Source organism: Pseudopodoces humilis, chromosome 4, assembly GCF_049639895.1.
Source record: "Pseudopodoces humilis isolate 2021_Gansu_Grassland_sample_001 chromosome 4, ASM4963989v1, whole genome shotgun sequence".
Lineage (NCBI taxonomy): Eukaryota > Metazoa > Chordata > Aves > Passeriformes > Paridae > Pseudopodoces > Pseudopodoces humilis.
Genome location: NC_142203.1, coordinates 3,204,842 through 3,232,003, shown reverse-complemented (window position 1 = coordinate 3,232,003; position 27,162 = coordinate 3,204,842). Strand labels below are relative to the sequence as shown.

Sequence of the window (27,162 nt, the reverse complement as noted above, 5' to 3'; positions counted from 1 at the left end):
ATAGCTCTACCTGCTACATCCTATGTGCTTCAGATGTTGTTTTCAACTTGACCCCCGAGAAACAAAAACACGAGTACAAGATATGAACTAGATTTCAAAAAGATAAGATAGTCCAAGACACTATATAGTCCTTGAGAGTCAAGGTCTACCAGAGTTAAAAATCTTATTGATCTCAGTGATGCAAAATCTAGTGCTGTAGTAAATGAGCTGGGGTTCTTCATACTCTATAAAGAACAGCCATGCAAGACATCACAAAACTCACTACTCCCCACTCACAATGGGATTATGGCTCCTGAGACCCAAGGATGCAGCAAGAGATTTAAGCTCTTTGAACTTCCCAGTCAGAGATCAGAGGTACAGGAAACTCTCACCCAAATTAAAAAGCTAAAAAAATTCAGGCTCACTGTATCATAAAGGACAACTTGGAAGAACTAAATCAACCTTCAAGTACAAGAAAGTGAAAAAGTTTCCTCGTGTAGTGAGGATAAGACAAGAAATAACAACAAGCTGATTTTTTTTTCCAAATGTAGAGTTTAAATTAGATGTTCTGAAAACTTCCTGTATGTTTGACTATGGGAGCAGTGCAACTGCTTGGGAAAGTGGTGGAATCCCTGTAACTAAGTTTTCTTAAAATGAGGGTGTCCAGTGGCCAGGAACAGTGCAGGTATAACCAACCTTTCTGATGCAAGAGCACAGCTGAATTAAGAGGAGACTTGCAATCCACAGACACATTAGAAATTGATTCAAAACCCACACTTACTGTGAGCCAAGCCAAGCTCTTGTGTGATATTTTTCATTCACAGGTCTCCATCTCTTTATAAAGACTCAGTAATTAAAGGTTCAACCCAAAATATAATCAATACTTTTCATTTAGGATCCTAAACATTAATCAGTGTGTCCTGCATAGGGGGTTTCCCTCCACACAACCACCCTACAAGAACCCCCAAATCTTCTATTTTCTCTGAAATAACTCTCTGAGTTTTGGACACTGCAAGAGTGATGTCCACTGTAATTGAATAAAAGTGTAGGATCCCAAATTCGGCTGCTGTTATATAAAGTGATTCTGTATTTTCATATGAAACGTAAATTTAACCAGAAGTTAATGCCATTTTTAAATTATTTGCTATCTTTCAAACTGCCATTAATCCTTATGAGGAGGAAAAACATAAATTCTACCCTTCATCATCTTGATTAATACTACATCCCAAAAGTGGAACTTTGTAAGCCTAACAGAAGAGAAAATGAAGCAGACCTTACTTGACCAAATATGACAAAAATGCACAATTACCTCTAAGTACAGGCATAGGAATACTCAATACCAGTATTTCCAATTAAAGCTTTTTTTTTCCTTGGTAAGAAAACAGATAGCTCTCATAGCAAATTGAAATTATTCTTTTATAACTAACACCCCGGTCTTTTCACCCTCTCTGAGGAGCACTATCATTAAAATTAATAAGATTTCTTTTTGTAAAAAAGCCCATATTTTAAGCTGAAGAACATTAGAATAACAGATTGTGAAATGTGCACTCACCAATGCAATCCCCATTTGCATCCTGCTTATATCCCATGTTGCACTCACATCTGTAGCTAGAGGGGGTTGGTATACAACGTCCATTCAAACAAAGGTTGGGATGGTGCTTGCAGTTGTCTATTGTCTGATTGAGTATTGCTAATATAAAAAAAATCAGAATGAGAGGCAAATGTTCAGATTTTCAAATGGAAATAAATATGAATATTATACTTGGTTTCAGAAAGGATGTTATCAGGTGCACAAACACTTATAAAAAGCCTTTCTCAAAGCACTATCTGTTGACCTGACAGTAAACTAACAAATTTTCTTGGAAAGAAAAACCGTATTAGACAAACATTCTTAAATATGATTTACCATTTCTGTCTACAGCCTGATAGGCCTATCAGTGAACTCATGGATAAACCATGATTTGTGTAAAAGTCAAAGCAATTCTTGGTGTACCTTAGTAATACTTCTAACACTTTATGATCTCCATGGTTGTGGTTGTCCCAGAGATGTGTTTACACATGTCATAAGCAATGTTTACATCCTGGAGACTTCTGCCAGGAAATTATTCACCTTGGGCTTCCAGCCAAGGCAGTGTTTCTGCAGAGTAAGTAGGTTTTACAGTTGGAAGAGAAAATACAGAAGACAGTTTATTTTAAACCCCAGTGTTTTTTTGAAAACACTTAGAAATCTGGAGTTTTATTAGTGCTGACAAAGACACCTCAACAGGGACAACACAGGCTCGGGGACTCTGTAACTGAAGTCAAGCAAAAACCTCTTCCTTTGATCTTTTGTGTAAAGGGGCTCCCGAACTTCCTGATGTATCAGCTGAGGTGTTTAAAATGTGCTTGAATGGCAGAGTCATTTTTAAGTGGTAAGAACACGGAATCATACCCAGACTGAGCAGTAAAAATAAAGGAAAACCAGAAAGAACAGTGAAAAAAAGAGTGAAACAAGTCAGAACACAAGCACTTACTCAGCCCTGTAATGATCGGGCCACTTCCAGCGGGACTGTGACCACCTGCTCCTACCCCTGTGCCTCCCACAGCTGGGGAGAATCCATTGCTTCCCGGGATGGGGATGAACCCTGCTCCTCTTGGTCCGAAGCCATTTCCATTGTTCCCAGGAAGGAACCCATTCCCTCCTGCTCCGCCGCGCCGGGAGCCGCCTCGGGCAGGGGCACCGTCCACACACAGCCTGCGGTGGTCATCTGCCAGACAGGGGGACAGAGAAGGACACACCAGGTCAGCCTCTCACAGGCAGCTCAAAAAGAAAGCTTCAGCTTCTCCTGTTTTTGTGCTACAAAATCCAGGATGGCAACTCCTCATCTCCCCCTGCCACTCTGAAACTCCTCTGGTTGTGGAAGGTGCTGCTTGAGGAAGGGCACTAGAAATAATAAAAAGGAATGCTGTAATTTAGGAAGTGTTTGTTCAACTATTTGTTGAAACCGTCTTGATGTGCTGACAGCAGCACTGTCACACCCTGGTCTCTCGGAGGTGTTGATAAAGAAAATAACTTTCATTCATTTACCAAGAAAATACTAGGGATGTGCACTATTCCTCTCTGAGCAGAAACGAAAGAACAACCTAGAATTGGTGCATTCTAGTTCAAAGTAACCCAAAATGCAATAGAGCAGCTGTTCCTTTAAATCAAAATTAAATATGGACCCTAAGAGCCATTTCCTCTTTCAGCCTGACCACAAAATCTTTCCCATTTCCCAAAAACTATTTCCAAAGTCAATAAAAGGACATTAAAGAAACAAGTGCCAAACAACTATGGACCAAACAGAAAAATGGTTAACAGATGGTAACATCAGTATTAAAAGCACAGAAATGAATAATAATGCAATCCATGACCTTATTTTTTTCTACTCAGCCTACATTTTAAAGCAGTTTAAAACACCCCAATGACCTCCACCAGAAGCAGAATGAACAGCAAGAAGGCGAAAATAAACCAGCCAAGCCAACAGGGCACTCACCAGATCCTCTGACAGGACACACCTCAGGGACAGAGCCACTGGCCCAGCAGTGGCCAGACTCACAGCAGCACTGCCTTCTGGTGAACCTCCCGGGCAGCTCCTGTGCACAGCGGCCACTGGCAGTGCTGGAGAAACAGCTGCTTGCTCTCTGATCTGGAGGTCAAGTTAAAAACAAAAACCAAAAACAGTGACCTTGATGCCGTTTTAGTTTTACCTTTCCTTCTTTTATGTATTCTCTGTATCCTTTACACAAATACTTGCAGCATTGTAGCCGCCTATCGTAGCTTAGTTTCAACATTTTCCTGGGCAGAAAGTTAAAACAAATTCCAGGATCCCTCTGCCGTCTTGGTTCTCCTTAGACACCAAGCAGCTTTCACAGATGAGACTTTTGTAAACAGGGCCTGGATCTTATCCTAAGAGGGGAGAATCCAGAACAGGCTAGAACTGAGGGAATTACTTCACCAGGAGGGTTCCTAATTGGGGGGTTCTTGTCAGATATGCTAATTTGCAGAATCTGTAAAAATTGTACATGCATTAGATGGCAGGCTCATCTTTGGCGTTTTCTACCTGATGAATTTTTGTGTACTTGAGGATCCTCGTATAAAGGTACCCTTTTTATCACCCTAGTTGTGTCTGACTCATATTTTTTGGGCCAGAGAAAAAGGCATCAACATGAGCTGTCAAAGCTACCATCTCTTGTTCACCTGAGGTAAGGGTGGAAATGCTTTACAAGCTGTACTAAAAAAAAAAACAAAACCAAAACAAACCAACCAAACAAAAACGCCTCCATGACCCAAACTGCACCCAATAATTATCTGACCCATGTGTTCCACATTTACTGCAGGATCACACAGGTGAAGTGGCTTTAGCATTGCATTAACCCACCATGCAATCCTAAAGTCTGCTCAATGCAATAGGACATATGGATGATATGAAAGACACAAAGCAACACAAACAAAAACTAAACAGAAAGACAGAAAGAAAGGCAGAAAGACAGAGAGACAGAAAGACAGAGAGACAGAAAGACAGAAAGACAGAAAGACAAAGACAGAAAGACAGAAAGACAGAAAGAAAGACAGACAGAAAGACAGAAAGACAGAAAGACAGAAAGAAAGACAGAAAGACAGAAAGAAAGACAGAAAGAAAGACAGAAAGAAAGAAAGAAAGAAAGAAAGAAAGAAAGAAAGAAAGAAAAAGAAATCCTATTATGGCAAAATCTGAGCTACTTCATGTAGCAACAGCAAACAAATGAATTAATTTAATTAATTTTTTCCTTGTTACACATGGATAGATGTTATGGATTAGATACATCCTAGATGCTCTGTTCAGTTGACTGCAAGTACAGCATTTAGTAATGCCATGTGAAAACTACTTCCCTTCAAGGGCACATGATATTTTATTGTCACAGTCCTGAATGTTGTCTACAAGTGAAGCTCAAGTAATTTGAGAAGACATGGTGCTAATTACAGAAACTGAGCAGATCCTGGTAGTTTGTTTGAAAGCAAATATTCATCTTAAACCAGGAAGAATAAAATATTTTGGTTTAAGGTTTACATCCTTCACTTTTCTCCTAAGTAAATGAGAAATTACACTTCTAGAATATTTGAACCATTATAGGATAGAGCACAAAAACTTTCAGACACATTGTAACATAAGAACCTCCTCTTAGCAGACTAGGGCATGTGATTTTTCTGCAGCTGGTTTTGTGAGCTAACTTTAAAAATCAAATTGCAAAACATGCCAAAATCCACAGAAATTTTGATCCTATTGGATCACAGGTTTTCAGTATTCCTGAGCCTAGCCACAATATGTTTGAAGTTGGTACTCCTCAGATGAACCTGAATAACAGGAGGTGGCTAGATTGTTTAAAAAATTATTACTTTTAAATCACTTGTAGGTCTTATGCTGCTACTCGCTTACCTAATTTATCTGCAAGTCAGAAACTTCAGAATTCCCATCCCTTCCCCAATAGGAGAAAAAAGAGCTTTGAGATATCTCAAAGATAGATGTTTGAGATCTAGAAAATACATTACTGTTAGCAACTGTTAAGGTTTTTTACACGTGGTATGCAGTATTTGTATTTAATTGATCAGAATGGTTTTAATCACATACTTGACACATTCATCTACATATAAGAAATCAACACACATGGAAATAACAAAATGGGTTTTTATGGGGTAGCTATTAAAGAAACTGTCCTGTAAAAGGTGCAATCTATTGAAATCCAGCACTTGATTTGCTTCATTATCTCTTTCTGACAAATTAGTGGTACATCAGCATATGCTAATTAGGTAGGCTATTTAATGCATATTTTAAAAATATACATATTTAAATATGCAATATTTATATGCATATTTAAATATGCAATAAATGAATACTATTAATGCAAATTTTAAAAATAAACTTTTGAATTTATTTTTGTGCCTTGTGTTGACCACTAAATGTTAAATTAAGCTGTGTGAGATGGGATTTAAAGCAGCAAGGATAAATGTTTGTTCCTTTAAAACCAAAGTGAGCTTTACTTTTGGGCTCATGAGATGCAGACTCGAGAAACAAAATATAATTAACAATTCCTGTGTTTGCCTGGACAACTGAGTGAGGCCCTGGGGTGGGAGGAAGTGCCAGATGGCTGGAGCACCTACCGGGAGTGCAGGATCCATCCACAGATGTGACAAAACCCCGTGGGCAGATGCAGAAATAACTCCCCACAGTGTTGGAGCAAACACCGCCCTCACAAACCCCTGGGATGACGCTGCATTCATCAATATCTATCCGAAAAGGAAAGGACATGGGATAATTAGCAGAGCACTTGTACATACTGCATTAAAAAGAGGGAAAGAGCTTTTCTGAAATGAATATTCAACTCAGTAAGATCTTGCTGGTGCTTGCTTACAGAACATAGCTTTGTTTGCCACCTGTTGGAGGTTTTCCTCATACATGCACTGGGTGTTTAACACTTCAAGCCACAGAGTACACGAGAGCAGGCTGAGATTTCCCTTTCCTGAATGACTGAGTGCCACCTCTGAGAAGCACAGAACAGCTGAATGCCAAAACACACATCCCTGCTTTCTGGCTGGAGGAAGAAGGATGGCACAGCAGCCAGCCAGGACATCTCTGGGCGTCCTGTGACCACACAAATATTGCTCCTGAGGTCTGACTGCCTTCTGGCCCCCTAACATTCCGACTGTAAGAAAGAATTTTGGCCAAGCCCTTCAAACGCAAACGAAGCCTCTGATCCGTTCAAATATTCCTGACTGAAAGCGCTGGTCCCACCTGAACATGGAGGCAATTTTGTGTGTAAATGTGTATAAATTTAGTGAGATGTCACCACGCTGATAAATGAGCTGCTGTGTGTGATAAGGGGCTGCCAAATTCCAAACCAGTGGTCCAACAGTGCAAAGCCCATCAGAGCAGTTTGAGTAGGGGAGTTTGTAGCTGGCAAGTGAAAGACAAAGGAAGTTTTTCACCACCTCTGCAAAGCTGCAGGGCACAGACCATCCTTCCCAACTGGATGCATGCACGGGACTTTAACACTGTCTAGGGCTCTTGTCCAAGAATGACAGGAAGCTGGGAAGGTGAAAAAGCACCTTTCTGAAATCCAGGCAGTGATCAGAGTGGAAGGAAGACTCCAGAGTCTTCTGCATGTGGACAGAAAAACCAATTAACATGGAGAAACCCTGGTGGAAGAGTAATTTATTTAACTTACTGGAGCAGTAACAAGTAATTGATTTTTTGTTTCACTGGTTTTTGAGCCAAATCTCCCTCCCTCCTTCCCCCTCCCTGGTTCTTGCGTGTGCAATTATTTCAAAATATCGCTATTACCTCTGACTGGAAATTCTGAGACTTCATCTCAGGAAGGGCTATTTTTAGTGAGGCTGATTGAAAAAGTTACTCATTTTCTTCCCTTCCCCCCTCCAAAATACATAAATTAATGGCCTCAGGGAAAATTCTCCAGACATAAGTAAGAGGAGATGCTGTGTTAAGGGTAAAGAAGACTGGTGGCCTGAATGGTTCCTGTGATGCACACAGGATGGGACTGCCAGTCAGAAACAATTTAAATGTGACAAAAATTTTGCAGATTTATTACCCAGTGAGTTTCTGCCAAAAAGGCCTAGCCTGACTACCTGCAATTCAGAATTCATGGCTTTTACTGCCTGGGAAACCAGGGTTTTATAAATAACTGAGTTACAAGTATCAGAAATGGGGCTCTTAACTGCCAAATTCTGGGAAAGGGTTCCTTGAAAATAGTTTTGGTCTAGAAAACAGTATTAGAAAGTAGCAAAACTTGGTAGGACCAAGTCTGAACAGCATACAGTCTAATGCAATTATACACTGAAGCAGAAAAATCTGAAATAGAAGTATTTATTTTAAGGGATTCTTTCTATTTTGGTGCTACTTTTTTTTTTTTTTTTTAAAGGCCTTAATCTGAGTCTTAGCCTTTTGATATCAACAGTACATAGAAGAAATACATCTTTTTGGAAAAGCAACAGAGGCATCCTACCTCTTAGAATACCTTTAATTGTAAATGGTGTCATAACTAACTACATCTGTTCAACAAGTATAATGTATTTGCTATTTGAGAAGAATAACAACACATTTATTAGATCCCTATAACACAATAAGTAATACTCCACCCCTTTTGTAAAGCAGCAAGCATAACTGAAAGTTTCTCTACATCTTATTAATCTTTTACAAAGATGTAAGTTAACTCTTAGAGGGAGATAATAACATCCTAATAACAAACAGAATTTCATTCCTAAAAAGACAGTGAAAACTCAATAGTGTCTGTAGACCAAAACTTTAAGGCACAAAAGAAAAAAAAAAAAGTGAAGGGTTTGGGGTTTTCTTTAGCTAAGAGACCACATTGGTGGTCTGGATATCTGGAATTTGGTACAGTCTCTGTAATGGCCTTTCCCAATTTTTTTCAACTGTTATGGTACAAAAAGTTCAACGTGGACATTCCTACTTACTCTAATAAGTGCTGTTGTTTCCAGAACAACAGGAGAAAAAATCCTAACCCACAAAATATGTCTGGATGCTCAGAGGTAAAGAGTATACAGGGGATCTCAAATCTCTCCTTCTTAAGTAGGAGAATTGCTGTTATAGTAAAGGAAGTCTGAGTATTTATAGCAAGATTCCAGCCTCTGAACACTGGAGCCTTGACTATTACAACTTGGATTTTGTCCTTTGCAGCCAGTAAGTAACATTTGAACTGCTTTTCCATACCTAAAACAGGAAGAGTGAGCAGAAGACTCCATGCCATCATCATTTCAACACAACATTTGTGACAAAAAATGCTCAGTAAAATAATGCTGTTTCTATTAAATAATTTCTCTACATTATTTAATAGAAACACGTATTTATGTGATTAATATCACCTAAACCCTAACACACAGGTTCTGTTAACTCACAGGACACCAGTTCCTTACATCCTTCCCAATGGCTCAACCCATATCCACAGCCATATGAATATAATATAATAATATAAATTTATACATATATATATATATATATATATATATATACACATATATATGTGTATATTATGTAACTTCATTTAAATTACCAGTCCTACTAAGTGAAAGTGCAATTGTTTGACAGGCTGGCTACAGTTTTTTCCTATAAATTTAACCCTGAGAGATTATGAACACACTTAATAAAGCACACAAGTGAAAAAAGCCAGAATAGAACCATGGCTTATCTTTTATTCCCTGCTCCACTGTTAGAGTACTGTAAGCACAGTATTATCCTGGTATAATTTTGGCATTACCACCTTGGCTGTGAAGTTTCACAATGCCTTTTTTCCCCAGAAAAGATGGTAAAGACTGTGAGGAGACGGTTGTTATTTGCCCAATTCTCTGTGGGGAATTATTTGACTAGGGAAGGTTTGACCAGGGACTAATTAGTATTTAACTTTTACCACACAGGGCAAAAGTTAAAGAAGTGGCAGGGGCTTGAAAAAGAAGCCAGAACATAAGACCTGCTCTGCAGCAGGCTGCCAACAACAGGACATGAAGACCTGTTGACTACTGAACCATGAAATTACAGCAAAATCTGACAGCAGATGATGTTTCACTTCTATTATGCATGCTCCCATAAGCATCACAGCTTTTTAGGAGACCTGTGTTAAAAATACATTGACCTTTTCCTGTGGATACGATCAAGGAGAACTCCAGAACAACGACTTCAACAATTAAAGCTTTAGGCAGTTCAAACAGAATGCGAAGAATGCTCTAAGTACCATTTTCAGAAGAAAGGAAACATGACTCTGAGTAAATCTTTTTGGCATCAAAAGGACCACAGTTAAGAGAATCAAAAAACAAAGTGCACTTCTAACAATAAAGAATGAATTGTGGGCCTAGATAGATAGACAAGAGCTGCTGCTGAGGAACAATTACAAACAGGTTAAGTCTGTGGGTAAAAATCAAGGACTAGACCAATAAAGGACATCTTGTACTTAATTTGTATTGAAAGCCAATGAAAGGAACTTTTTCTCCTTCTCTTTCTCCCCTCTCTCTTTCCTTTTTTCCTTCTTTTTCTCCCTTCCTTTCTACCTCCATTATCTCCCTCTCTTCTCTTTCATCCTGTCCTTTATTTCAAATCCAACCCCCATGTACTGATACCAGGAGGTGAGGGACAAACATTCCAATTTCCATGACAAATGTGAAATTTCCTAACACCACTTTCAACTTTCCCTGGACCTTCTGACTTTTGTTGTTCCATTTCAACCATGAGCATCTCTATGCCTGCCTGCTCCCTGCCCTTTCAGGTGCTGAGTAGAAATTAAAACTAGTCAACACAAAAAAAACAAACCACAAGAAAACAGAAGAATGTGGAGGGCAGGACCAGAAAAAAAAAACACCTTTGGAATTTTTAAATTTTTTTACTTAGGTGTTACTTGCAACAACACCAGAAGCAACATTTTCACTGAGAAGGCATCATATTTAAACTGACTATATTACTCAATTTTTCAATTTTCGGTGAATATTGTACTGTAGACAAATATCAACAAAACTCTGAGAAGATGTCCAAACTTGGATACAAACAATTCATTTGTTTGTAACTGAATACTGGGTACAAAGTAATTTGGTACCATAATTAAATTGCCAGCAAAAAGCAAATCAAAGACTTTAATAACAAACTCCTCTTATTGGCACAACTTAAATGTGAAAGCACCCATTGGTTGAGATGAAGTCTGGAGTTCTGACTTCTTTCAAAGGCATGAAAACACTGAAATCAGTGAAGTCTTCAGCAAACTCACAAAAACTTAACAATTTTCCTTCACATTATTATGAATGTGAATTATAAGTCCTCTTAATGGCATCAAAATGTTTACTGAGTAAATATGGTCTATGTTTATTAAACTATGCTTTATTAAAGATGGTATACTTAATTTTCATCTAAAAGAGAAGGGCATTTCCTTGGTATTATTCACTTACCCAGCCTCATCAAAACTGCCACATTTGCTTTCACTCTGTAGTCAGTAGGCCAAAAATATCTACATGAACTAGAATATATCTTTTAGAAAAAAAGAAAACCCTAGTAACTCAGCAGTAGTTGTATGTTACTCACACAGTTTTTATCAATAGTTCTGAATTTCAAAGAGAAAAAACACTTTTTTTTTACCCACAAGAGTCAGACAGAAAAAAACATCTAACGCAAAACAGAACAGCCAAGTAGAAAAGATGGGAAGCTGAAAAGCAGAAACAAAAAACACAATTCAGTGATGTTATGCCTGTCCAGATCAGACACTACAACTATTCAACTATTTAAAAATGTTCATTACTAAAGCCCTCTAATGCTCTGAAAAACCCCTTTTAAGGTATGTTCTCCTACAGCATAACTTACCATCACATTTTTGAGTTGCCTCATTCCGTTTGTGGCCCACAGGACACTTGCACTCGTACGAACCTACAGAATTAAAGCAGTTTCCTCCTTGGCAGACTCCAGGGATAGCCTGGCACTCATCAACATCTGCAAACACAAAAAAAGGACCAGGAGCTGAATACCTGACATAAGATACATAAGTTACTTTCAGTAACTTCCTGTTGCATTTCATGGAAGTTCTGTTTCCACTTCCAATTGTGTTGGGTAGTTTGGTATTTTTGTTAGGTTTTTTGGGATTTTTTTTTTTTTTGATTGGTTGGTTTCCTTTGGGTTTTTTATTTGGTTTGGTTTTCTGGGGATTGTTTTTTTTTTTTTTTGTTCCTGGCTCTAATTTGGTTATACATAAACCACACCATATTTCTGTACTTTTTTATACTAAACTGTCCTATAGAACAGTTCTCCTGGTTGGCTCACTAAGTACCTGTCACATGAAGTTACCATCCAGGTGTTTCAGGAATATTCTAGACCTGTTCCAGCTGTGTGATGCCCCCAGGGTAACATCTGGCAAGAAGATGAAGCTCCTTTTCAGGTGGATGATCAAAGCCCTTATAAGGCACCGAAATTCTACCTGAGTTTCTAGATTATAGGGCTTCTTCAGTTTTTATTCCTCCTGGTGCTTGTGCTAGAGATAAATCTATGGTAATTTGCCTTGTCCAGCCACCTGCTTTTCCATTTAAGCTAATTCAATTTCTCATAGCCAAGGGAAGAAGGCAAGCACTTTTTGCAGGTTTGGGGTTTTTTTTGGTAACCACTGGAGTTGGGTTTAAGTACATTTGCTGAGAAGTTTGCATTTAGCTCTTGAGTCCATACTGATTTGGCCAGCATACTACCATGTCCAAAATGCAACAGACTGCAGATGGATTAAGGACTTTATCAAAGGCATAGACTTTCTTAATTTTTTTTAAATTTCTTTCCCCCTCTAAATTGCAGTGCTTGCTGCTTGTTTACTCGGAAATCAAACATTTCATGTCTGAAGTATTTTAAGGAGTGGGGGGCTGGACTTGGTGCTCTCTAGAGCTTCCTTCCAACCCAAATTACTCTGTGATTCTGTGAACTTTGACATGACTTAGCAACATCTAGAGAGAAGATGGTTCCAGCATTCATTGGTACACAGCCCACCCAGTAGCTCCCTAACGGGCAAAACATGTGGTGTTTTGTCTTCTGACCCCAGGGCCTCAAAATGCATTTATCACACACAGTGTGCCTGTGCCTTTTGTCACTTATTAACACTTAAATTAAGTTTCCGGGGTCAGCAGATCAGTCATTAAAAATCCAGTGCATGTCTGACACAGTTTTAGATGTCAAAGAACAGTGACCTAATGGCAGCAGCAGCAGCAGGCAATGAACACCTCACAGAAACAGAAAAGATATCACTGGAGGCCTGAGGTGAACTAAATTTTAAGCTCTATCACTGCCAGTAATTTCTTTCAGTTGTTCTAAGGCAGCAAATAGATGCTGAGCTTTGCTGAAGCCTGAAGAGCCAATCCCAATGATGCAATGCATCACATTTACATCATATTTAAGTGTACCTGCATCTGTAAATACAATTACTGTATTTAAGTGTAAAGAAAGCAAGCATACTCAACTTTAATCCTAGCTTAAAGATATATACACGCTAGAAGGCTGGTGCTTTTTTATTTTTTTTTGTCAGTATCACCTTTTGCTGAAGTTTGTTTTAATATATTGTTGGTGTTTTGGGACTGAGAAAAGTCAAGAAGAACAAAAGCATTTTATTAAAAGGGTGTATTTTTTCAATTACTTCCTAAATGCTATTTTAGGATGTAAAAATATTTTTTTTTCTTAAAATACAAGCAAATTGAAGCTTTTTTCTTTTTAGTAACTTTTGACAGTTAGGCTAAACCACACAGGAGTTTAAGCATAATTAACTATCCACTTACACTTTTAAACCTCAACCACATTAACAGAAGAAACTTTACCATAAACAGCACATTTGATTAATAACTCTCAGCTTTATATACAAAAGTGCAGTTATGTTACAGATTAAGTAGAATGTTTCCATGTGCTCATAGTCTAATATCTGGTAAGGGAAAAAAGATTTTGTGCTTTTGCAGAGTCTTCTCTGCAAAATGCCTGTGGGATTTGCACAGCTGATTTTTAACATGCACCTTCCCTTTCTGATCTGTGGGCTGTTTCTCAAAAAAACTGTGAAAAACCAAAAAGCTCAGGAAAAATAAATCCATTCAGATGTTAGACATGAATTTTGAAGAGTTTTTTATTTACTATGGTAGAGACAACAATTATTCAAATTAAAAATATCTCTCTTTAATTCTGCCTGGAATACGTATGGGGAATTTCTTTGTAACTGATCTGGCATGTGGGAACTAAAAGGTGAACTGGTAAAGAATACAATGGAAAACTCTTGGTTCTCCCTCTGCATCCCAGAAAGCAGAAATACTGCACACAACAGAAATAATACCACACTATTTTTCCCTGTTTTAATAATTACTTTCACAATAGGAGGATGTGATCTGAGACAACACTGTCAATATCTTCAGTAACTCAGACAACATTAATACCAAGCACTAGATTGCAGAAAGAGATCAACATGCTTCATTGTGAAGTTGAACCTTCACCTGTATTCTGTCTCTTGTCCAGTTCACATCAGTGCTTTAACATTCAGACAGTGTATTCCTACTGCAGAACAGATTTTTTTGGACATAACCATGTCAGCAACAGAGGCAGGAAGAAGAACCTTCCTATTTTCAAAATCTACTCAGCCATAACCACTCTTCTCTCCCTAGGGCAAAAAATTATCTGTCTGCAGGGAAAGGGTGTAGGTGGGAAATGGGACTGCTGAGGAATGCAGGGAGGAACTGAGAGAACATCCAACACAGGATTTCTGCCATTATGCTGCTCCCAAGGCCATGCAGCAGTGGCAATAAAGTTCATTCAAGCAGAACACTGAAGTTCCTCCTGCCTGAATTCTTGGAATGAGGGATGACTGAACAGCTACAATTCCTGTTTAAGACATGACTGAATAGAAATTTGGGGGGGGGGGGGGGGGGGGGGGGAGAAGAAGAAAAAAGAAACACAACCAAATAATTTGAATTTTGATTGGTTTTGCTTCTCCTAGTTTTTTTTAAACCTGTTCATGGCAATAAAGAAGCTAACAGTACTACTACAATGTTCTATACAAGAACATTACCCAGAAAACATCATTAAACCTCAAAAGGTCCTAAAGACCCATTTAAGACTGAATCATGCAAATCCTTTCCCGAGTAGGAGCAACTTCCTACTTTGGAGTTATATCTTGTCAAATTTGCATATCTAATACATACTGGAATTATGACACATTTTCCAACAGCAAGGCTTGCAAGTTCCACTGATGTTGAGTTATTCATACCAATTCCCAAACCTGGCCAGGGACTGATGTAGGCATTCACTTCAAAAATGCCAAACACCTGAAGTATGGACTGAGTGAGACTGGTCTACCTGATACATGACAAAGACAGTTTTACTGAACACCAAATGTGCTTGTATTCCTTTCATTAAAGCCTCTGTAAATCTGATGTCCTCAAAAGAAAAAAAAAAACAACACTGAAAAGCAGGACAGATCTGTTTGTTTCTAACAACCTCAGAGAAAATATCTGGTTTCTTCTTCTGGTTTCTTTCTTTCTATTGAGGATGGCAGAGCACCAGAACAGGCTGCCCAGGGAGGTGTGGAGGCATTTCAACCCCACATGGACACACTCCTGTGTCACCTGCTCTGGGTGACTCTGCCCTGGCAGGGGGTTGGACTGGATGATGTCCAGAGGTCCTTTCCAACCCCCACCATTCTGAGATTCTCTGATCTTATTTCAACAGACTCTGCACCGTAATGTGGCGTTTGGAAAGGTAAGAAGTGCCACATGCAGCCCCTTCCTGCATCAAAGTGGGCTGGTAATTCAGAACAGAGCAGACATGGTGCTACCTGCTCACACCAGGGCTCAGGTCAGGAGGAGTTACCAGGACTCAGAGCTTAAAAGGAAATTACTTGACTTCTGGAAGGCAAAGATTCTTCAAAATAGTCTGTCTCTCCCTTCTCCCTGAAGAAAGGCCAAGAATTCTTCACCTATGCCCTGCCATCACCTTGGAACAAGCCCAGCTGACATAAATACAATCTGAGCTTCCTATTTAGCAACTCTAAGTCAAAAATGTAGCAAAAATTACAGCTGTTCAAACTTCCTTTGCTTACCCATCACACAAAGTAGACTATCACATTGTTTCTACACTCCCCAGCAGAATTTAGCAACGTGGTTAAAGGGGTAACTTAAAACTACTTGCCAGAGGGAATATACTGCCAGAAAAAGAAAACACAGTTATTGTGGGCATGGGTGCTAAAGAGCACCACTGATCTCTCACATAATTCAAATGCAGCCCCAGAAGCTATGTCAGGGTCAGGCTGGCAGAGCAGTTTCAAGGACCCATTGTATGTGGCCAAGTCATACAATGGAGCTTGACTTGGAGATTGCAACATGCACCCCCTTCTGTAGTGCACTGTTTCTGCTCCTGACAATGTTATGAAAAGAGTGTCTAAAACATATTAATCACCTCAAGACAAATGGCAAAACATAAACTGCTGCATGCAGGCAGAGGCCTAGCTCTGACACATAAGGAAAAACAACATCAAGTATTTTTCCTTAGTATTGATTAATAATCACTTTTTTCCAGGCACTTAAGCTTTGTTCTCTAGGTCCAGCAGCAAAAATCTGGAGGCAGCAAAGCACACCCGGATTTTATCATCAGCCACAGACCACACGCAAGGAAGACAACATTCCGAGGGCACTGCAAGGCTTCCAGGGTGACTGTCAGCGGTGAGAGTTGTCACACGGAGAGCTCCAGCTCACCTTGGCAGGCCCCAGTGCGGATATTTGGGATGAAGCCACGGCGGCAGGGCTGGGGCTGGGCAGGGCACATCTCACAGGGGTGGCCCCAGGCTCGCCCCACGGTGGCACAGCACAGGGACTTGGTGCACACGATCCCCGTCAGCTGGCCCTGGCACATCTGCTTGTTCACCTGCGTGAAACACGGGCCTGTCCTGTAATCTGGGGGGGGAAAAAAGGGAAAGGTCACTGCATTACACAAGGCACTGTGCTAGTAGCTACAGAAAGAATTGTTTTTTAATCCAGTAGATACCTCTATTAAGAAAAGCCCATGGAAATTTAAGCTTACGGAAGTTGCACGACACCTTCCACTGAAGGTAATGATTTTCATGAGGTTGTCTTCAATTTATTTCTTTCAAAAAGACACAACTAAATGAGGGGCAGCTGGACACAAAACTGCTCTTGAGCATTGACAATGTATCCGGTAAAATCCAAATAAAATCCAAATAAGCAAAATAATTTTACAAACAAACAAACAAACAAAAGAGATCAGATTAAGCAAAGAAGGACTGGAAACTGGTTTTCTTGCTCCTAAGCTACTTCATGGTGATTTATGGGAGGGACCACAGCAGCCACACGTTTTTTCACTTCACATTCATCAAGATCCATGCCAGAGAGTATCACAGAATCATCATTCCTGCTGGAATGCTTGTTGCAAAATAGTGCTACCTACAGAAGACTAATTGGCAAACCACCACTTATTCTCAGAAGAAAACCATGAGACAATACAACCAATCAAAGCTGTATGCAGTACACTGAATAAAGCATAGAAACTATACGAAAATATACTTTTGGTAGAATATCTGTGAATAGTCAGTTCATTAACACTGAACCTGTATAAAGAGAATTTTATTTATGTTTTAAGTCAACACAAACTGGGACCAAGAATTAACTGAAATTCTCAAGGAATACATAAGAAACAGCTTGTTGCTCTAAGCGAGATTTCACATCCTTATGGAAACTCTTAAAAAAGAGTGAGGGGTGAAATAAAGAAGAAAATGCAAAGCTTTTACTCAGACTCAGTCACATGAAAGAAGGCACAACAGTGGGGTTATAGCTGCTCCAGTAGCTGTTCCAGCCTCTTCTTTTTTCCTACCAAAAGCAGGCTGCAATACCAATTTGTGGGTAACACACTTATCTTCCACATACTTTCATTAGGGGGCAGCTGGTCTCACAACCAAGATGCAAATGGGACAACCCATTGCTTTCTCTAACTTGATTCTTTCACCCTGAAAAAATAACAGCTTTGACATCTTTGGAAAGCAAAAAAAAAATGGTCTTCCCTGTGAGATGTTATATTAAGCTTCCTGGGCTCTTAAAATGAAAGCTCAAACAGAAGCAAATGTTCCTTTCCTTCTCTTTGGTAAAGGTCACTGAGGTATCAGACTAGGAAAGACTTCTGCAGTAATTTATACACATTGGTAGTCAATTTGAGCTGGACTTTTCACTTTAAATAAAGTCAACCAAGTACACAAGTACAGAAATGCCTGATGATAAAAAAACATTAAAATATCTTAAATACTCAGTAAGATCTTTGAGCTTTAGTATTTCTTGATTATCAATACAAGATAGTCTTCAAAGCTACACTCTGAGCTTCCCCTGTGACCATCAAGCCACAAAAATGGCACTTTTAGTAAAAGAAATACATTATAAACAGAAAATCCTGTCCTGGCTCCACACACTCAGAGTTCAGTTCTCCATGGGTGAATGCCCTCTATAGTGAAATCAAATTATGACTTCTTACACATCCTCAAATTCCCAAAACCTGCGTTCAGCAGGTCTGACCATCATGATATCCCAGCTCATTTAGCAATTCCTATTCAGGAAATAAGTAGTTGTGCTGGACAGTGCCGTATTTTTACAGCAGCAATTCTCCAAGATACAATTTTTTTGTAGGACAAATCTTTGGATGTCATGAAGGAATTACAGTAGGAGTAGAAATTCAAACCATGTATTTCTCTGTTTAATGGCTGGTGACCCACAAGAATATCCTGGCCAAAGATATTCTGCATGAAGAAGCTTGGAATTTGATCAGAGCAAATTAAACTTGAAACTCAAACTAGACTTGTGAATTGTACCTGAGTTCCACTACCTTCCCATGAGACACAAAATGATTGTGTGTAAACTCTGTCAAAACTAGCAATGAAAAGTTCCACTTAGAGAGTGTGCTCAGTAGAAAGATCCGAAAATTTAACCAGACACCAAAGTATGTTTGTTCAAAGGATGATGAATGAAGGTACAAAAAGGGGTGATACCAATACACCTATTGTTTATTATATCCTATTAAACAGAAATACAGGCTCTGGAAACCACCAATGCATAGGTGCTTTCCCATGCCTTAATAAAGAAAATGCGTTAATCTACTGTTCAGATTCTGTAACCAAGCAACATTTGTCAGCATAAGCCTGCAGCATGGTATCTATTCAGAAACATGCTTTAAAATAATATTAGCATTTTAAAATATTACTGTAATTTAACATATTATGCATTAGTGCACCCATTTTAAAAACCTTTACTTGCTCAGTTTATACAGCATGAAGCCCAAAGGTAAAGAGACTGATTAGTGGCTGCTCTTCTATACTACGAGGAAAATTTAAGATTTTAAAATACAAAGCGAAGGTAAGCATGTTCTGGTTAATGGTATAGTTCAGCTGTTTACACAAAGATCTGTAGTCACACAGTAAAATTTACACCTTGGAAGCAAATACAATAAAAAGAGGCTATTTTGAAGATACTATGTAGTTTCTAATGAAGCTGTGGATTTGCTTCACACAGCCAGTCAGATTACATTATCATAATGGTTGACCAGACCTTAAAAACTCCCACTTATGAATCAATGATCTTTTCTGTATGGGTTTGCTTGTCTTATTCTTAGGTGTTTCTTCATTTGTTCTTTTGCCAGCACTGCTGATGGAATAATTTTGCCAGAAAGAACATATGCTGAACATAAGTTACAAATTATTTGTTACTCTAGAAAGGGTAACTGCTTCGGTGAAAGAAAGTTATCTTCAGCACATGTGTTACACAGTTCTGTTTTATAACTTCAGAAAATTATATTCAACATGCACAGTGACCTGAAAAATTACAACCTTTATCAACAATTCAAATTGTTAATATAATTAAATTTAATGAGGAGTACTGTTTTCCTGGCATCAAGGGGAAAAAAAAAAAATCAAACCATTGACTTAAATATTTAACTATGCTGCAGCATTTCTATTCTGTCATAAAAGTGTATATTTTGTATTCTCAAATGGGATTATTCAACTATTATGGTTCTTGGGGTTTTTTTTTCCCATTAATTCCTTTTCAAAATTCAAATTTTACCTGTAATTAAAAAAGTCTAGTTCACAGGACCTTGAGACAAGGAGTTGCAATGTTGAGATTTTCAGTATTGGTTCAGTATCCATCTATTTTATCTTTCTTCCTGTTCTTCTGCCCAAACAGATTATTCAGATGAAGGTGTAAAAAACCTGTTCTAAACAGATATGGAATAGTCTGTGTGCCACGTCCTCTGTGTCTAACACCCACTAGCTAAAAACATGAAACATAATGTTTTACCTCCCAAATACCACCTACTGTCACTCAGGACAAAACATTAAGATATTCTGGTACATGTGTAAGGACCCAATTTCTAACTGAATTTTGTCATTACTCCTGCTCTTAAAAATTACACCTCTTCCCAGGTAACATGAAAGAGAAGAAGTGAGGCACAAAGAAAAGTAAAAAGGTAACTGCACATTTTGGAATGACCACTGCAAGCTATCTGGAAGAATATTAAAATTTGAGTTCCCTTTCACGGGGGGAGCACAGACTGAAATTTTAAGGCTCTGAATACCAAAATACTATTCCTGTGAGAAATCCAACAGGGGTGCAATGCCAATCTCCTGCAGCCAGCCTGCAGAAGGGAAAAGCACATTTTCACAAATACTCTATTTCATGCTTGTGAGCACTAGAAAGATTTAACAGGAAGGAACAGTAAAGTATGTTCTAGCATTTTTATTTAAAAAGAACTAATCCACAGAACCGTAACTAAATAAGGAAGCGATGCATCTGAAAACCAACTTTTTAAACTAGAAGCTACTCAGAAGACTGATATTTCTATTACTAAAAACAGAATACTGACAACACTAAGCATGTTTATCAGTGTGAATTGCACCAGGAGTCAGTTGAAGAAGTTGTCCGAGGGAGGCCTTTACCGCCCCTGTCAATGAAAGAACAAGACCTAATACTTTATTAATGTGCTTTATTTCCTTACAAAGCAAATTTGCCTTTCATTGGACTTTTTACAGAACCTCTGTCCCCAAAGGATGATTTATGGAATACTAAGGAAGAGATGAGAAAATAAGGAAACTCAGCTTCCATCACCTCACTCACAGGCTCAAGTAGAGCAAACAGATGGTTGTTGTTGTTATTGTTATTATCATTATTTCAAAAATCCATTTAATACAGCAGTATTATAAAATGAACAACCTAATGCACAGGACTTGAATGCTGGAAAGACATAAATGCTGTCAACATTACCAGGAACTTCACTCTCTTCTAAAAGAAAAGCCAGCATAGTGGGTGAAAGCCCAAGAGACTGAATTTTGTGTCAGGGAACCCTCAGAGTGGAGACATTAAGTCTGTACTGGAAAAGACCTGAGGTCAAATTCATTTTGCTAAAAGTTACTCCAACAGGAAACAAGACTGAGAAACAAGTGTCTCTATTACAACTCTGATAGGTGGCAAATTTCCCCACAATTTCTGCTAACACTCAGAGGCCTCCAGACATTTGAAATTCTTTTTGGCTGCTTGTTGCAGACCTGCTTTTTTATTACTGAAGAGACTTTTCAATGGAACTCTCTGAATTTTCCCCTTTGGGACGTGAAATCTTAATGTTTTGATAAATAAAAGTGTAGTCAAGCTCCATCCTCTTGCATGGAGAAATTCCATGGTATTCCATGGATTCCTACCATGGGACCATCAGGATGGGGCAAGGCATGCCCAGTTCTCCCACTGGCTCTGGATAAATGACAGCATCGCCCAGACCTTCCAAAGAAAGAGAGATCAGAGCTTTCCTTGACAAGCTTTTCATGTGAGTATGAAAGGGCTGGCAATACTCATAAATATCCCTGGGTTCAGAGCACAAATCTGAAATTTATGCATATGTAAATATTATTCTTCTTATTCAACTCCAACATCTGCATATCGTAAGCCACAGTAATGCAAAAAGCTATTTAAACATTTTAAAAGTGCATATGTTTATTAAATATTACCTAAAATTTATCTTCCTTCAATATTTTGATCAACTTTATGTGGAAATTCGGGGGTTTTTTTGCAGTAAATGCTTAGCTGCCAACAGAGAGTACACAACAAGGGACATTTCAAAATTAACAAGAACGTAGATGAATTGCACTTGATATAAATAACAAGAATTTTTTTCAAAGCTGACATACAAAAAATTATGGTAAAAAAGACTGCTGGTTGGAAATGAACAATGAGTCTTTTGGAATATGAAAAGGAGTTGGCAATGCTATTAATTTCTCTTGGAAGAAACAATCTGTGGGCAGTACTGCTTTTTAGACTGAGGAGTCCTTACAAACCTGAATAGTAAAATCAAAGCCTCTTTTCTTGACTTTTTCTAAGAAACTTGTGTGTAAGGTCCTTTATTAACTATTTAATAGCATCACGTTTTTCATTAACATAAAAAATGATCACAAAAGTATTTCAAACAGTTAAAATTGCTAACTCAAAGTTGGGACACATCCCCAGCAGGTTCTTCAGTCATTACCTGAAGTGATGGCTTTATACTATAAAGTTTATTTTCATATGTAATAAAGAAGAGCAGCTTAATGGAAAATGGTTTTGAACATTGACGTTAAATACATCGTGCAGGTTTGGATGTTTTTACACAGCTGACAGCTTTCATTTTCAGGCTGAAATTTTATTACTGCTCTAGTGGTCCCACATAACTTTTCCTGACCAGTTCCCGTGATGCAAAACTTCCCATCACACAAACTCCTGTGACTGACTGGGTAACCTAACAACACACACTTGACAGCTGGAAAGGAAGTGGAGGGCAGCTGTAAATGAAAGTAGTAAAAGCCACAGGTTCAGTTCAGGAATCTGTGTGGGCTCAGTAGCTTTTAGCAAAATTCCAGGTTCCACCAGTATTTCTGTCACGTCCATTCTAAGCATATTGTCATTTTCCTCTGGCTGGAATACAAGCAGCTCTTTTTCCAAAAGCAACAACTCCATGGTTCATACAGACATTTTTATATAATAGGTATTACAACATCTTTAAGCAGATAAACTTTAAGTGTAGTAGTAACTGCAGATCTTGAAACTCTTATTAATTAAAAAGCAATTCATTCTTACACACCTAAGCGCATGGGGGGGGAAATGGAAAAGTAGCAAATAAACAATATTTCTGAAATAAAATGCAATTTTGTCTAATTTATCTGAACACTGAAGGACATGCTTCTAATACTTCAAGACACAAAATATTTTGAAAAGTACACACACACACACAGAAAAAAACACAGAAATAGAGAAGTATGGAAGTACTTTGCTTTTTGTCATTTATAGAACTCGGCACCTTCCAGAATTCAAGTATTTCCTTAAAAATTTCTTGGAACAGAAGGTTTCCATGTGTGACTGAAGTATCATACTCTGACCGACAGAAAATTTCAAGCACAGAATAAAAGCTGGGAGAGAAGGATTCCTGAATTTTGCTTCCAGCATGATGTCCAGTTTTGGTTTGGTTGGAGGTCCTTGTAAATGTCTTTATTTCCTTATGCTTCCACAAGGCTTGCTATTATATAAAGATGGCACCTGAGTTGGAACTAATGAAATCCTAACTTAGCAAACAATCTGATACGCAATGAAATACTAATCATCAGTCACTGCAGGAACTTACAGCCTGAATCACCCCAGGGCAGAGTGTACATGGAGACAAAAAAGAAAAATAATTTTTTTTTGTTTGTTTTTTGCAAGATTCAGCAGTTTATACCAACTACCCTAATACAATGTTCATACATGTTTGCTTTACAATATCTAAAGCAGTGGAGGAACTCGTCATGCTGCCTGCTGCTCATTCCTCTCATGTTTTTCCTTCAAAAATACCTTACTTATCAAAACTTGGGTATTGGGCAGCCAGACAGATTCACATTAAGCTCTTACTTCTTTCATATCCCAGGAACTAAGAAGCCAGCACCTTACTCTTGAGCAAAAATACGCTATTTTTCTTGACCATAAGATGGAAAACTTGAATTACACTGCCCACAAGCTTTTGGTTCCCTGCTCCATGAAGTCAGTGCTACTCAGTTAAACCTTAAAGGAACAGAATCACAGAATCAGTGAAGAGGACTTTAATTTCAAGATAGAATACCCTTTCAAGAGTATTGCTGAGCAGTTTAAACACCGTAGACTCCCACATCCCACCCTCACCCACTCCAGAGCTCAGTGTCATTCCCCGCAGCAAAAGCCAAGGCTTTCAGCTCACAAAATGAGGAGGGAAAATATTTCATAACCAACCCCTGTGAAAATTACAAAGGCATGGAAAAAGGCAAAAGGCATTCTCAGTAGACCAGAAACCCTATTAAAACCACAGACATTGGAGCTGGATGCAATCTCGTTAATTATTAAGCTAAGGAGGAAAAACAACTGTTTCACACATTACCCTTAGAAAAAGAATTAAATATATGTATCTATTTAAACTGCAAGAAACATTTCCTCAGATGACTGTCTAGACTGCTGTGATAATTTGAGTTCACAATCAGCTAAACACCCAGCCTGCTTCTATTTACTACAGTTCTGTCAGTGTAGAGGCAGAAACAAGAGTTTCTGTTTTTTGGGATCTTTTGGGTGTGTTCAGCAAAACCAAAAGGCTTTAGAAATTTACCTCTTGGGCTTATACAAGATTTTCAGGGAGACATTATAAAGCTTGGTATCTTTTAACAACCAAAATATAGGAAAGAGGATAGGTTATATATCCTTTCAAAGTAGAAATAATTTAATCCTGTTTCTCATACAGCAAGATATTAGTCTGAGGTGGAATAAACCAGTTTACTTTTGGCACTCCATGATTTTGGAAGCCTGGATGCAATGAGCTCTTGACTGGCTTCGGTAAACTACCCCTGATAATACCTGGGTTATTCTTTTCCATATATATTTTGTTATAGAAACCATAGCTTTTAAGATACTGCATAATTAATGCTTATGAAGAGAGGTATGGTTGAAAATTTAAAGCAGATCCAGTTTATGGAATTTTAAGCCTTAACATTTAATTCACCATAAGGGAGCTCAAAGCATAACAGACATCATGAAAAATATCAGGATGTGCAAAGAACACAGAAGGAGAAAATACACAAAAAAATAAAATTACTTCCAAATATCTGGAATCTATCTAACCTTCAACCACACAGCCATACAGAGTTTTGGGTTCTACACACTCATTCCTCCTGACTCAACACTGAGACAGTCTTATCAAACTCCTTTCCTATTAATCAAAACAAGTCTAAGGTGAATGACTACACCCTTTGAGAGAGAAGAAAGCAAAACCAAAAAAAAATAATCTTCCCATTTCTTGTTTTTCAAACTCACTGTTTCAGGAACAACTGCTCAGGTGTTATTGAATAATATGTACCTTCCCTCTTCTATTTCTTGCTCCACCACTGCAATATTCAAAGAAATATCCAAACCCCTCCTTTCAGTCTCTCTCAGATCTAAGATGGAACCTCTGTGTACACAGAACATGCACCGAAAGTAAAAAAATTATTTCAGACACTCATAACCATTGCAGAAATAAACTTCCAAGGTTCCTGAGTTTCCCAGATAATCTCTCAAGCCTCCTCTACACAATACTTGTAAACTTAAGAGGAAATTAGTCTAATTTGCTCTAATACATTTTACAAAAAAGTGAAGAATTTCATTCCTTCTTTTTCCAGTACTTCAAAACTGGGTTCTTTGGCTTATTTCTGCTTTTTCCAATTTTGCCTAGAACACCAATATAAGCAATACATAACATTAGCAGTTGCCCAATTTGACAGAAAGGTTTCCAATTCACATGAGTATTTCAAAGGTTCTTTAATTTTCTTTGTTGAAGACACTCCCTGTGGGCAAGTGTTTCAATTTTTTCTGATCTCCAACTTTCCTAGATATCCTGAAAATATATCAAGTTTGGTTTTTTTTTTCCTGGATATCTTACAAATTAATTATCTTATAAAAACAATTTTTTTTTTTTACTTTTCAGAAGACATTGTTTTTTCTTCTGAATCCCTAACAAAGCCATCATAGCGTTGCTAAGCTCCTGCTTGCTCTCTCCACAGGTAATTAAAAAAAGAAGGAAGGTAACATTTTAATACATCTGACAAAGTGCAGAATTTTCACTGAAGAAGGGAAAAGATACAATCAGACAGAATTTTTCAAAGGTATCATCTTCCCTCTCCTCTGCAACATATTTCTCATTCATCTGTGATTTTGCTCTATATTATCAGACCCTTGTTTCAGTAAACAGTCTTTTGATGCAGTGCATAAGCCAAAGTCCAACCTAACACATAAAAACCACAGCATTTTATGCTCTCCTAGACTTGTTCCTCCTGTAGGAAAGAGGAAAAAAAAACCTACTTCTCAAGTGCAGATTTTAAAAAACAGATATATGAAATATATATATATATATATATTGGCTGTAAGTATAAGGTGTAACAGTTCTGGTAGTTCTTTCTTCCTTTTCACAGTTTAGGGAAGTACAGCTACAGAGCTTCCTTTTTAAATTATTTAAACCAATGGAACATTCCCTGTGCCTGAGCTGCACTCTGGTGAAAACTCTCAAGCCCTTGGAAGAGGTCATTCAAATCCATATTTTCATTTTAGTTTTGTAGGCCTACTCTAAAGGCATACAACTTTTGTTTTTAATTCTAATACGAAGTGCAACAGCCCCACTTCTATGACACTTTGGCACTTGCCTGTCCTATGCTTGAAAAAACTGAGAAATTTTGAAGATTTCAAGTACTTCAAAAGCAGCAAAGCTGCTGCATTTAAGGGTTTTTACCTTCTTCTTTTGCTGGTGCCAAACAAAGAGTCATTCAAATATTGGGGTTTAATTAAAATAATTAAAAACTAAATTAAGTAGTTATTATATATTATATAATACAGAAAATATAATATAGAATATATATTATTATATAATATATAATAAAAATAATATATATTTTAACAATTTAATTTTTAAAATAATTAAAACTAAAATAAGGGAGTAAGAGAAAGACATGGACTGGGATCACAATACTTGCTCCATCACAGCTGCAATCAGCATGATCAGCATTACCCCTGCCATTTTTAAAACTGATAAATCATAAATCTTTTGCAGACCTAGAAGGGAGAAATTTTCCACTGCCAGCTAACAAGCAAACACATACTCTGTAAGCACCTCGCAGGTTTTTAGTGCTTTGGGCCATTATCTGCCTTTGAAAACCTTGTTTTTGGAGATAATGATGGATAACAAATGCAGGGAATGCAGTGCCAGAGCCCTGTAACACCACTAGGTACTGAAATCTGAGAGCAGGAAAGCAGCTTTTTCAATCTATCCTACTGTAATCCATCAAGGGATGATTTGGGCCAGTATCTACAGGTCAGAACCTGCAGCAGAAAAAGGAGCTTGGTGAGCAGGGACTGCACTTAAATGTGTGTGTTACTAACACTTGACAACACCTCTAGCCCCCAAAAAAATCTCCAAAATATCCAACAGGTTCTTCCAACACAGATAATCTGCTACTGCCCCAAATCAGGTACTTACCCGTCAGATAAAGCTTTGCCTCTTGCTTCTGCAGGTATTTGCAACTGTTATCTCCCACCATCTCCCAGAGGAATAGAAGCATGCTCTTTTAGTCTAAATTGAAGTTTCTTTTATTAAAAGAACA

At 38.1% G+C, this 27,162-nt stretch overlaps 1 protein-coding gene across 1 annotated transcript in view; it reads right to left on the bottom strand.

Moving 5' to 3' along the window:
* Nucleotides 1–27,162, bottom strand: part of FBN2 (fibrillin 2) — a 119,720-nt gene that overhangs the window by 80,211 nt on the left and 12,347 nt on the right. The window contains exons 6-11 of the mRNA XM_088054007.1: nucleotides 16,229–16,426; nucleotides 11,343–11,468; nucleotides 6,137–6,262; nucleotides 3,495–3,647; nucleotides 2,493–2,726; nucleotides 1,532–1,669 (exon numbers count right to left, since the gene is read on the bottom strand). Coding sequence (XP_087910133.1) covers nucleotides 1,532–1,669; nucleotides 2,493–2,726; nucleotides 3,495–3,647; nucleotides 6,137–6,262; nucleotides 11,343–11,468; nucleotides 16,229–16,426 — 975 coding nt within the window. The remainder of the gene's footprint in view (nucleotides 1–1,531; nucleotides 1,670–2,492; nucleotides 2,727–3,494; nucleotides 3,648–6,136; nucleotides 6,263–11,342; nucleotides 11,469–16,228; nucleotides 16,427–27,162) is intronic.